Here is a 12,469-nt window from a genome sequence, read left to right as displayed (position 1 = left end):
AAAGACAAATCCTAGAAAATGAAATGACATTTAAAAATATCATCCCTTTCTCTACAAATTGAATATAAGCTCTGAAGCATCTAGACCAAGACAAGCTGATCTCTTGTGGCTGTGGCAACTTGAACATAAACTTGACAGGACAAAGACACTAGCCTTTCATCTTGTAATCTTGTGCATTACAGCGTCAGTGAGTACAAGTTATCAGGGCAAGAGCCACAGACATGTGGCTTTAAAGCTCTACAGAAGGGACAAAATACATGGTGTTTCAATGCCTTATTTAGTTAATTACAAAGAAGGTAATAGAGTAAGTATGTTACTTATAAAATGTAATTATTGGGGGACAGCAGAAAAAAACCTCCTTACCTGGTCAGAAATTCAACAACAGCATCACCTAGGAACTCCAACCTTTCATTGTGATTAATCCTATAGGAGAATTAAAAAGATCACTTAAAATAGGAAGCAATTACATTCCATCTCTTCTCAAAGAAAAGACACATGAGAATTAGCGACTTTTGTAATCAAAACATCCCACCTTATTCCTCACAATCAAAAGCACTGACCGCCATCTTAGCTGGAGTATGAGGTACCTACTGGGTGAGGGAGGGGGCATTCTATCCTACTATGTGGTTCAGACCTTCAGACCTAGGGGCTTCCTTCCCCTGAGAATCAGATTTAAAGTAAGGAGGTATCACCCTAACAACTGAATCTTTCCACACTGCTATCAGGTAGATGAGAGAAAGGAGAATATATTCTAACGAGTTAGAACTGAACACTGAAAAATCCATTTGGTACAATGTTCCAAGAACAGCTTCCCGTTGCCCAAACTCTAAACTTAGCTTGTAACGTCTTTCAAAAGACATTAACCTACTTTTTCAAGTCCCAGTATCCACTGCTATCCTCTCCCACCTGTGTTTTGGGTTCCTCTCCCCAAACTGCGTGGTACTCTCTGAAAAGGGCATCTGCCTGAAGCTTTCCACCATCTTCCCTGCGCACAGAGCCACACAAACCTACTCATCCTTCAAGGTCTAGAAACGTTCCTTCTCTAGGAATACCTGCCTGATTCCTCTCATCAAAATTAATACCTCCCCCTCAGCGTCTATCACACTTTATTTATACCTTCATTATATGACGAAGGCACATATCAGAAGCTAAATTCTTCATGTCCAAGCAGAAGGCTGAAAGGACCAGGAAGGTGGTCCATAGACAACCTCCCTCTGCCTCTTAGAAAGTCCAGCACAGCCAGCTTCCTTCAGTGCTCAAGTAGATCACTATCTCTGATTGGGCAGAGATGTGACATGATCTGGTTTAGGTTTTTAAAAGGCCACCCTGGCTGCTGTGCAAAGAATGTGTGCAGGGAAGACAAGCACTGAGGAGGGTACTGTGGCTGTCTGGTGAGATATGACGGAGGCTCAGGCTGGGGAGGCGATGGTGGAAGAGGGGAAAAAGAAAGAATGAAGGTCAATGCCTGAATGTTGGCCTCCATAGTTGGGTGAAAGGTGGTGCCATTTACTGTGAGGGGAAGACCAAAAGTGGAACAGGTTTGGGGAGAAGCAGCAGTTGCATTTTAGGCATGTTTACGTTGAAACGTCCATAAAACAACCGAATGGACAAATCTAGTATATATATTAACCTGCTGTTCATGGCAAGAACAAAGCTGGTAAAAAATCTTTAGGAGTGGTCAATGTTTAGACAGGATTCCATGGAACTAGATGTTACTACCTACGGAGAGAATGCAGGTAGAGAAAAGGGGTCCCAGGACTGAGCCCAGGGAGGGTCACACTTGAGGTCAAGCAGAAGGGAAACCAGCAAAGGAGAGAGGACTGATGGGGGTGGGGGTGCAGAAAAGGAGGCAAGTGTCAAGAAAGAGACAGGCTCAAGTAAGACACAGAGAGAGCACTGATGCAGCAGTGCTGAGGACGGTGTCAGGGCTACCGGGGGCCACTCTGTGAGGCGCAAAAGACACACCTGATTCTGGTTATAGCAGGCTGCAAAGTGATGTGCATCCGAAGCTGCATACGGGAAGAACCCGAGTGCCTATTTCAGGGCCAACGGTGGACAGACAAACCACTGGGGGACGGGGGATTATAATAGGAGAAAACCAGAAAGGATGGTGACAAAAGTGACAGCGAAAGGAGAGCATACTGAGCCCCTGGGACCTAAGCAAAGAAGGCAAGGGACAGGCCTGAGCCTGAGCAGGATCTCGCCTGACTCCAGGGACTTCTTTAAATATCTCTGACACTGACTCTCATCTTCTCCAAAAATTAGATAGCTGACGAGTCCAAACCTGCCTGGTTTTCAAGGCCATTCTTTATCTAGTTCCACGGTAGTCACCCATTTCATTTACTTTCTTTTTTTTTTTAAGGTTTTATTTATTTGACAGAGAGACAGAGAGAGCATAAGCAGGAGGAGTGGTAGGTAGAGGGAGAGGGAGAAACAGGCTCCCCACTGAGCAGAGAGCCCAGTGCAAGACTCGATCCCAGGACCCCGGGATTATGACCTGAGCCGACATTAGACGCTTAACTGACTAAGCCACCCAGGTACCCCTCATCTACTTTCAATAGCAATTTACAACTCTCAGCTGACCAACCTCTGCACTGTACCAGACACACCACTGTTGTCCCTTCTATGTTACCTCCCCCAAATCCTGCTCATTCTTCACGTCAGATGGGGACCTGCCCTCACTGCTGAAGCCCCCAGCAATGCTGGCACACCCCCACACCTGCATCCCTATCCCCACATGATTGAATTTTATCACTCAATTTATCTTTTATTGTTCTCTGCTTCCTGTGTGCCAGGTTAGTTTCCATATTTAAAATCACCATATGGTTTCAGTATATGTGGAAAATTAAAAAAAAAATTAATTTACAAATTAAATGATTCTTGGCTACCAAATTATCTACTTGGTAATTCAAGTTCAATTTTATATTATCTCACATATCTCATAAGTTAATTCTTCCACCGTAACATTGCTCCATAGCTTAGAATTTTAAAGGAAAATAAACGTAAAAGGAGAAAACTAGAAAGACCTGAGCAACAAAGATGTGATTCTGAACCCTCATTTCAATATACGGCCTATATTTATGTGAAAAAGGCATTCTGGAAAGCAGTAAATAGCCAATAACAGGAAATGAAGAAAAAAAAGAGTGAAAATTTTATGGCTGTGGTGAAGAATTCATAATCTAATAGCTTACAGAGAGAGAGAGAGAGGTAGGAAGGAAGAAAGGAAGGAGGGAAGGAAGGAAGGAAGGAATCAGGTCCTCATACATATTCTTCTCAGTCTTACCTAATTTATATTAGATTTTAAAAGACTTTTTTTGTTGCTATTCCATTAGCCAAGAGTGACTAAACAGTATATATTTTTTAAAGATTTATTTGTTTTTAGAGAGAGAGAGAGCACAGTGGGGGGGGGGGGACCAAGAGCGAATCTCAAGCAGACTCCCCACTGAGCGCAGAGCCCAACACAGGCCTAGATCCCAGGACCCTGAGATCATGAACGGAGCCAAAATCAAGAGCCAGATGTTGAACCAACTGAGTCACCCAGACAATCCCTACTAAAAATATTTTTAAAATATATTGTTTAGAAGCTACTCGATACTGCATTTTGCTTTTTGTCAAATACAGCAGAACTCCAAAAGTGTCTGTCATCATTCTTGGAGAATACATCAAGGAACAGAGGCCCTAGTTAACATGGTAACATGTTAATCCCTCAGACTTCTTGCCAACTTAATTTCGTGAAACCTAATAAGCTGTAGTCCTGAGAGACAGTGGGAACAAAGAAAAGAAATGGTGAGGATGGGGCGCCTGGGTGGCACAGCGGTTAAGCGTCTGCCTTCAGCTCAGGGCGTGATCCCGGCATTATGGGATCGAGCCCCACGTCAGGCTCTTCTGCTATGAGCCTGCTTCTTCCTCTCCCACTCCCCCTGCTTGTGTTCCCTCTCTCGCTGGCTGTCTCTATCTCTGTCAAATAAATAAATAAAATCTTTAAAAAAAAAAAAAGAAAAGAAAAGAAATGGTGAGGTTTTTTGCTTTTTTTTTTTTAAGATTTTATTTATTTATTGGAGAGAGAGAGTACAAGCGGGGGGAGGGGTGGAGGGAGGGGAAGAAGCTGACTCCCCATCCAGCGGGGACATGGGGCTTGATCCCAGGACCCTGAGATCATGACCTGAGCCTAAGGCAGACGCTTAACTGACTGAGCCACCCAGGCGCCCAAAATGGTGAGTTTTTAAAAAGAAAGGAATTAGAATTACCCTATTCTTTTCCAAAAGTCAGTAAAATGAAAATAGTATTTTCTGTGGTACAGACTTTATTTTCTTCCCAACAGTTCAAAGTACTATACAGGAAAATCTACTTAACATGGAAAGCTAGAAACCACACCTGGTGTGGGGACAAACCATATTTGGATTGTCTTATGCTTTATTAAAAAAGAAGACATCCCATCAAAGAATAATAGCTACTTTGAGTCATATACTATTTGAATGAACTCATACTGGTGTAAGTTTTTGGTTTTTTTTTTTTTTAAAGATTTTATTTATTTATTTGACAGAGAGAGAGAGCCAGCAAAAGAGGGAACACAAGCAGGGAGAGTGGGAAAGGAAGAAGCAGGCTCCCAGTGGAGGAGCCTGACACGGGGCTCGATCCCAGAATGCCGGGATCACGCCCTCAGCGGAAGGCAGACGCTTAACGACTGAGCCACCCAGGCGCCCCCATACTGGTTTAAGTTTTAATTTGTTTGATAAACTTTCAGGGAGACAAGAACTATGTCTAGGATTTTAATAACCACAAAGTTAGACTATTATTCAGTGTGTTAAAACACAAGGTCACAGTTCCAAACGGGTTTATTCAATAGTGAGTCTGCCATCCACTAAATAATTTGACCATATCCGGTGTATGTTTTTCCGTATCTACACTGTGACTAAACACTGGCAATGAGCCACAAGCAAAAATAGGTATTAAATACCACTTCAGTTTATTATTATACTGGGCAATTCCTAATCCAATGGTTTATCTGGAAAAAATGGACAGAGTGAGCTGCTAGTCACTATTGAGTGCAGCAGCAAAGCTTTTGTTCCTTCTATTGTTTCTACATTCTTTAATCACCCTCTTTATAAATACTAGCAAACTCCAAGAGGAAATGTTTACTGAGCAATAAACACTCCATTTGTTTTTGAGAACTGAATCAACAAAGACATTATGAAATCTAGATTAACTGTAACATTTATATAGCACATTTGGTCTGAGGAATTCAAAGCACTTTATAAAACATAACAGTCTCCCTGTAACAGTAATTACTGTAAGGTATCCTTTACTCCCTGGAAAACCATCTTGGGATGGGCCAAGTCCAAGGGTAACTTCCACGTAGAGGGTATGGACATTTTCTCACCTTTATATTCCAGGCCTCAACCAGTAACAGGTGGAGTAGAGCTAGAAGGGGTGCTGAAGATCAGCTAAACCTTCCACCCAGTTCAGGAATTCCTTCTATTCATTTCATCTACCTGGACACTTAGTGGGAGGGGAGGTCACAGAGCTACGAGATCTGAGACCCACTGGACCTAGGGATCCCAGGTTAAGCATCTCTGGAATTTAACCTGAATTTTTAAGCCAGCACATCTACTCTGTGGAATTCACATATACTCAAGCATGTTTTATTGTCTTGAATGCAAGACACTTTTGTATAACTGACTGAAACTTTGTATCTACCATTTCTTTAAACACAGAGACATTAATAAATAGTCGATATGTGTCTCACTCTTTGTTCCAATAGATTCTTAAACATGATGTCTACCAATGACTCTACCAATCAATGAACAGAATGAAACAAGGCAGCTCATTTTTCCATTACCAGTCTTCTAGCCCCTCTTACCCAAAGATCTTATTGATAATACATGGATTACTTGAATGCCACCAAAAGCCTAATCCTTCAGAGACCCTTTGTGTGGTAACAATTCATTGCAATTTATATGTTAAATTATACAACTGAGATTTACGTGTTTAAGCAATGTTTAAACATAATTTAAAAAATTATGGGTGATATATTTGCATGCAATGATGCCATCATAAAAGTTAATTATTTTATAGTTTTGATAGGCAGACAGATTTTTGTTTAAGACTTCATGCCTTTTTGTAAATCCTAGCTGGTGCCAAATCAGATTAAGTAAGATAACTAATTTGCCATTTAAACCTCTGCTGATAACTCTGACCATGACCCTTCTTTTTTTTTTTTTTTTTAAAGATTTTATTTATTTATTTGACAGAGATAGAGACAGCCAGCGAGAGAGGGAACACAAGCAGGGGGAGTGGGAGAGGAAGAAGCAGGCTCATAGCGGAGGAGCCTGATGTGGGGCTCGATCCCATAACGCCGGGATCACGCCCTGAGCTGAAGGCAGACGCTTAACCACTGTGCCACTCAAGCGCCCCTGACCATGACCCTTCTTGACATCCAAGTTTCCCTATTTCTAGGGAAATGTAAACAATAACCTGAGATGAAAATAATATCATGAATGGCATTCTTTAATACTTATTTACTGAGCTTCTGCTCTGTTAAAGGTACTATTTGAAAAAAAGAAAGAAAGAAAGAGAGAGAGAGAGAGAGAGAAAGAAAGAAAGAAAGAAAGAAAGAAAGAAAGAAAGAAAGAAAGAAAGAAAGAAAGAAAAAGAGTATGACCACAGACCTTCAAAATGCTTAGAGTAAAGAAAATCAGGCCATAAAACACGGTTCCAGGGAATTCCCGGGGGAGATGTACGATGACTGCTGGCATTTGAGGAAGGGAAANAGTGAGCCTGAAAGCACAGTAAGTACCTCAGTCGTACTGGTATGTAAGCAGCCATAGGGAAAAGCAAGACGTGCCTGGAAAAGTGGCCAGGGGCCAGGTCTCGGTTGCTGGTTTCAGATGGGGAGATTCAGGTCTATCCAGTCAGTGATGAGACATCACTGAAAGCTTTCAAGAAGGTTACAGCTAAAAACTAAAATTGAGGCTCCAGAAATAGCAAGATGACTGAATGTAGAGGCAGTACGAGGGCAGAACTGGCAAAATGTGGTCACTAACTGCAGTGCAGGATGGGCAGGGGTGGGAGGAGTGGTTTCCAGGAGGACCAGGAAAAGAATTCAATCAAGAGCCCCTCCCCTCAGCCCTTTTTCTTGCCTGCCTTGCTCCTCCATGTTCCCACTTCCATTGGCAGCTTACTCCCTCTTTGCTTTCTCAAGTCTGAAATTCTGAGCAGGCTTGCTTGAGAGGAGATACAACCACTGACACTTGCAATTTGATAGTGTTTGCCTCAAAGATCTACAGACACTTCCAAGGAGCAGGGATAACTGCATCCCATTTTATAATAGCAAACTAAGAGACAAGGGAGAGGGCAAACCACTTCAAGTGAATTCAATTACTGAAGTGTACAATATAAAACCGACCTACAATCCCTAAACAACCACCAGAGCTATCCTCAGCCCCACAGCAGACTATGTACATTTTGTTTTTGACCTCCACTGAAGCACTTAGCGGAGGACCCCTTACATTAAGTTATTTACGTTAATAGCACTCTTATCCCACCTAAGGGATAAGTCACACCTCCTGGTGAGTGGGGGCTTCGTCTTATTTGCCTTAAATTTCTCTAAAATACCTATAAATTGCCTCAAACTCAAAAGGTACTAGATAAATGTTCTGTCGAATTACATTTGTATGAAGATTCTTAAGTACAGCTCCCACAGCTGTGCACAGGTGGGACTGATGGACAGCAGCAGCGAGCAACAGCAGAGTTAGCCACGAAAGAAGCGAGGAAGCTCTTCCTGAACAGAAATGTGGGGTCAACTCTGCCATCAGCAGTAAGATCAGGTACACGGCAAGAGGCTTTCTTAACACAAGCAGCAAAGGACAAGAGATATTTGTTTATTCTCTATCATTTTCAATATGGTGAATTCAAAAAGAACAGTTTCTCAGATATAATTCCTTCTGCCACAGTAAGAAAGCCATTTCCTTGTGGCAGAGTAAAAGAAAACCTAAGTCATGACATCTGTACAGCGCTATCAAAAGACAATTTATACACCAACAACGATGGTTAGGATAGACGAAACAAAGATAATTTAAGCTCATGCTTTCATCAAGGAAAAGTACACGTGTAGGGCATGCGTAGCCTTGTTAACGGGGCTGCAGGGAACTCAGGGTTCCACTTATTAAAATACAGAACTGGTCATCTGGAGACTCTACAATATAGCAGGGTAAAATGAAACCATGGCCACACTGTCCCTGAGGGTGTGATTAAGGGCTCTTTTAATTAGACAGTTCTTTTCTGATCTTAGACTCTCACAGAATACCATAGTAAGGCGTATGATCATCTTCAAACGGGAATTTTAAAGTTTCATCCTGCCTTTCTTTTTACCTCTTGATTGAAGAGGAAGATAGTATGGTCTATGATAATTTCAAAAGAGCAACTCAAGGCAATCCAATTTAAAAAGAAAAGTGAGAGATGAAAAAAAGGTAGAAAAGGAAGCTATACTAGCTACGGCTGGTCGTTCTCTTGGCTGTGGAGGCCAGTTATGAGCTGCAGCAACTGTCAACTCTGTCACTTCTAAACCCACTCCACCCACTTTAACCCGTCTAAGCCTGGAAACCAAGAGGGACAAGTCTGGCTATTCAACTTTTCCACTGCCCGTTTAAAAAAGAAATATGCCCCCAAGCAATCTCCTCTGCTGGCTTTCAGAATATAACCTGCCGTGTTTCACACACACAGATAAGCCTCCTGAGAGCAACATCAGACCTTCATCAGCCTTGCTTCCACTCAGTTTGCCATGGGTATTAATGAGATTAGAACCAGTCTACTTCCTTCCCAGATTCTTCAGGGGCTCAAGGCCACACAAAACAATGTTAATATATGAGGGTATCTCCAACCCATTATGTAAGACCAATATTATCCTAATAATAAAACCATACAAAACATCACAGAAAAGGAAAACTATAGACAGTAACTTATAAATATAGACACAAAAATCCCCAACACAATACTAGCAGACTAAGTTCGGAGCATATAAAAAGGATTATGCACCATAACCAAGTGAGATGTATCCCAGGAAAGCAAGGTTGGTTCAACATCCAAAAATCAATGAACATAATACACCATATAAATAGAATAAATGATAAAAAAAAAAAAGGATGATCATCTCAATAGACATACAACAAACAAAATTCTACTCATTTTCACAAAAATTCAGCAAACTAGGAACAGACGGGAACTTCCTCAACCAGATAAAAGACATCTATGAAAAACCCACAGCTAACATCATTCTAACTGCGAAAGAATGCTTTCCCCTAAAAATTTTAGGAAGAAGACAAAGATCCACTCTCACCACTTCTATTCAGTATTATACTGGAAGCTCTAGCCAGGGCAACTAAGTTAAGAGAATGAAATAAAAGACATCCAGACCAGAAAGAAAAAAGTAAAGCTATCTCTGTTTGTAGGTGATCCTAAGCAATCCACTAAAAAACTATTAGAGCTAACAAATAAGCTCATCATGGTTACAGAATAAAAGATCAATATACAAAAATCAATTCTATTTCTCTACACAGTCAATGAACAACCCAAAAATGAAATTTAGAAATCAATCCCATTTATAATAGCATCAAAAAACCCCTTAGGAATGAATTAAGCAAAAGACATACAAAATGTATACTTAAAACTATAAAATACTATTGGAATAAATTAAAGGCAACTTAAATAAATGTGAAGATATTGAAAGTTCAGAAACTTAATATTAAGATGGCAATTGTTCCCAAATTGATCTACAGATTCAACACAATCACTATTAAAATCCCAGCTGGCTTCTTTGCAAAAATTGATAAACTAATCCAAACTTTCACATGGAAATGTAATGGATCCAAAATAGCCATGATAACCTTGGGGAAAAAAAAAAAGAAAAAGCTGGAGATCTTGTATTTCTTATTTTTAAAGCTTACTATAAAGCTACAGTAATCAAGACAGCATGGTACTGACATAAGGACAGACATACAGATCAGTGGAATAGAACTAAGAGTCCAAAAATAATCCTCACATATACCATCAATTAATTTTCAACAAGGGTGCCAAAACAATTTCATGGAAAAAAATTAGCCTTTTCAACAAATGATGCCGGCACAACTGGATATCCACAGTGGGCAAAAGAATGCAGTTGGACCCCTATACCACGCCATAAACAAAAATTAACTCAAAATAGACCAAAGATCTCAATGTAAGAGAAAAAAACTATGGAACTCTTAGAAGAAAAAAGACGTAAATCTCTGTGATTTTATATTAGGCAATGGCTTCTTAGACATGACACCAAAAGCACAGGCAACACAAGTAATAGATAAACTGGACTTCATCAAAATTCTTCTGCTTTGAAAGATATCTTCAAAAGAATGAAGAAACAATCCATAGAATGAGAAAAAATTTTTGCAAATTTGTATTTGATAAGAGACTTGTACCTGGAATATATAAAAATGATTATAAATCAATAATTTAAAAAAGCTGGTCACAAAGGATCACATATTGTATGATACCATTATACGAAATATTCAGAATAGGCAAATCCATAAAGATTGAAAACAGGCTGAAAGTAGAATGTGGCTGCCTAGGGCTGGGCAGACTGAGGGGAAACGGAGAGTATGAGTTTCTTTTGGGATGCTGAAAACATTCTAAAATTAAGTAGTGATCATGATTGCACCACTCTGTGAACATTCTAAAAATCATTGAATTGTATACTTTAAGTGGGTGACTTGTATGGTAAATGAATGATACCTCAATAAAGCTGTTATTAACAAAAGCTACTTTACCTTGAGGGAGTTGGGTCATCTTGGCCAAGGCGTGACATAATATTTATTAAAGTGTTAATTCCTATTTAAAATATAAATAAACAAGGAAATACTGTTAGAAGCATTCTAGGACCATGATATGATATGTAGAAAGACAATTACCTATTTTACCCCAATTTGATGTCAAAAGGCTTGATATCTGCACGTCTACAAGTCTGATCAACTTAGTTACTTAAAACACTTGATAGGAGCAAAAAATTTTCCTAAAAAATTCATCCATCCTTATAATAACGCTCAAAGTGAATGCTGTTATGTATGGGTCAGAAAGCACTACAAAATGAGAGTATGCAACAGTTACCAGGAAACTCTTCCTGGTGGGGATTTAATTTACAGTAGGGACATAGGCCAAAACACAAGAGTAAAATCCAAACATACCTTTTTTCCTCATATGCATGTGATGAACTTTTCTATCTCCATATTTGGGCTGCCGAATTCCACAGTTAGACAAAGAATTCCTGGCATGATCAGGATTCATTCCAAAATTTAAGTGATGACTCGGATGAGTCATGGCCAGCTGAAATTTCAACAAAATAAATTTAGTCTTAAAAACTCAGCATAGAAGTGCCATCTTTATATCATCTCAAACGAAATAGGAAAGAGATCTATCTGTTCAGTCAAATTTTAAGCCCTGATCTTTCCATCTTATCTTCTCGAGGGTCAAATTTCCAGAGCTCTGGTGCAACCCTTTTCTAAAAGGAAACGTAAAAAGCCACATCTTTCAAAGGAGAATTAGAATAATCATCACCTGGAAAGAAGAGCCATAAAGAAGGTAAGGCTTAAAGAAGGGACTCAGGTTTGACAGGCAAATTTTAGCTTTAGTCTGTTTCTTTAGGGATAGTGTCAAACAAACAAACAAATAAATAAATAGTGAGAAAAAGTGTCTGAAAGTGGCAACCAGAGTAGAGTAATGGAGAGGGCTGTGTTACTAAACATCCTCATCATCTCCCAGAGTGGAGAATCTCAATGTTCCATTTGTAACCTGTAAGATGAATTACTCCTATTTTGCTATTATGTGAGTGTACAGGAGAGTAATTCTTACCTGTAACAGACAACGATCTTGGAAAGTATATCCTATCAACTTGTCTAGATGCATTAGGCATTGGTGGTAGCGGATATGATGGGTCAAAACAGGCAACATCATTGCATGCTAGGAAAAAAATTTCAGTATGTTTACCTTTATAAAAACTTAAAATAATGCTTCATTTATTTTACAACAAACAAGAACCATTTTTCCCATCCCAGATTTCAACTGCCAAAGTCTTGAAACAGTTTACTGGCTGTGTGACATCCTTGCAAATACCCTCTTGAGGGGTGGTGGACTATAGTTGCTAAGAGTATAGGCTCTGGAATCACAATGCTTGGGTTTGGCTCCTGCTGTCACTCAGTCATCGTGGGACCTGGCGGGGGAGTTATTTGACCTCTCTCTTGTTTCCTCACCTACAGAATGGGGATAATCAGGAGAGCTACTTCCAAGGGGGGCTTAAAAGGATTAAATGAGCAAATACAAAAAACTGCTTAGTACCAGGCCTCTTAGCCCTCACTCAAGTAGGAACAGCCCTGCTTCATCAGCACTCAGCAGGGTAACCTCAATGAAGCCAGCAGAATTTCTGTGCCTCCTTGTCTATCTTTAATGC

The 12,469-nt window shown here is 40.0% G+C and overlaps 1 protein-coding gene across 4 annotated transcripts in view; it reads right to left on the bottom strand.

Annotated features, from left to right (window-relative positions):
- DROSHA (drosha ribonuclease III) overlaps positions 1-12,469 on the bottom strand; it is a 116,965-nt gene that overhangs the window by 34,023 nt on the left and 70,473 nt on the right. For all 4 annotated transcript variants that reach the window (XM_008692675.2, XM_040630522.1, XM_040630521.1 and 1 more), the window contains 4 exons: positions 11,875-11,982; positions 11,211-11,349; positions 10,797-10,857; positions 364-423 (listed from right to left, as the gene is read on the bottom strand). In XM_008692675.2, the coding sequence (XP_008690897.2) occupies positions 364-423; positions 10,797-10,857; positions 11,211-11,349; positions 11,875-11,982 (368 nt within the window). The remainder of the gene's footprint in view (positions 1-363; positions 424-10,796; positions 10,858-11,210; positions 11,350-11,874; positions 11,983-12,469) is intronic.

Source organism: Ursus maritimus, unplaced genomic scaffold, assembly GCF_017311325.1.
Source record: "Ursus maritimus isolate PB19 unplaced genomic scaffold, ASM1731132v1 scaffold_15, whole genome shotgun sequence".
Classification (NCBI taxonomy): Eukaryota; Metazoa; Chordata; class Mammalia; order Carnivora; family Ursidae; genus Ursus; species Ursus maritimus.
The sequence above is the reverse complement of the archived record's forward strand: the minus strand, read 5'-3'. Positions and strand labels throughout refer to the sequence as shown.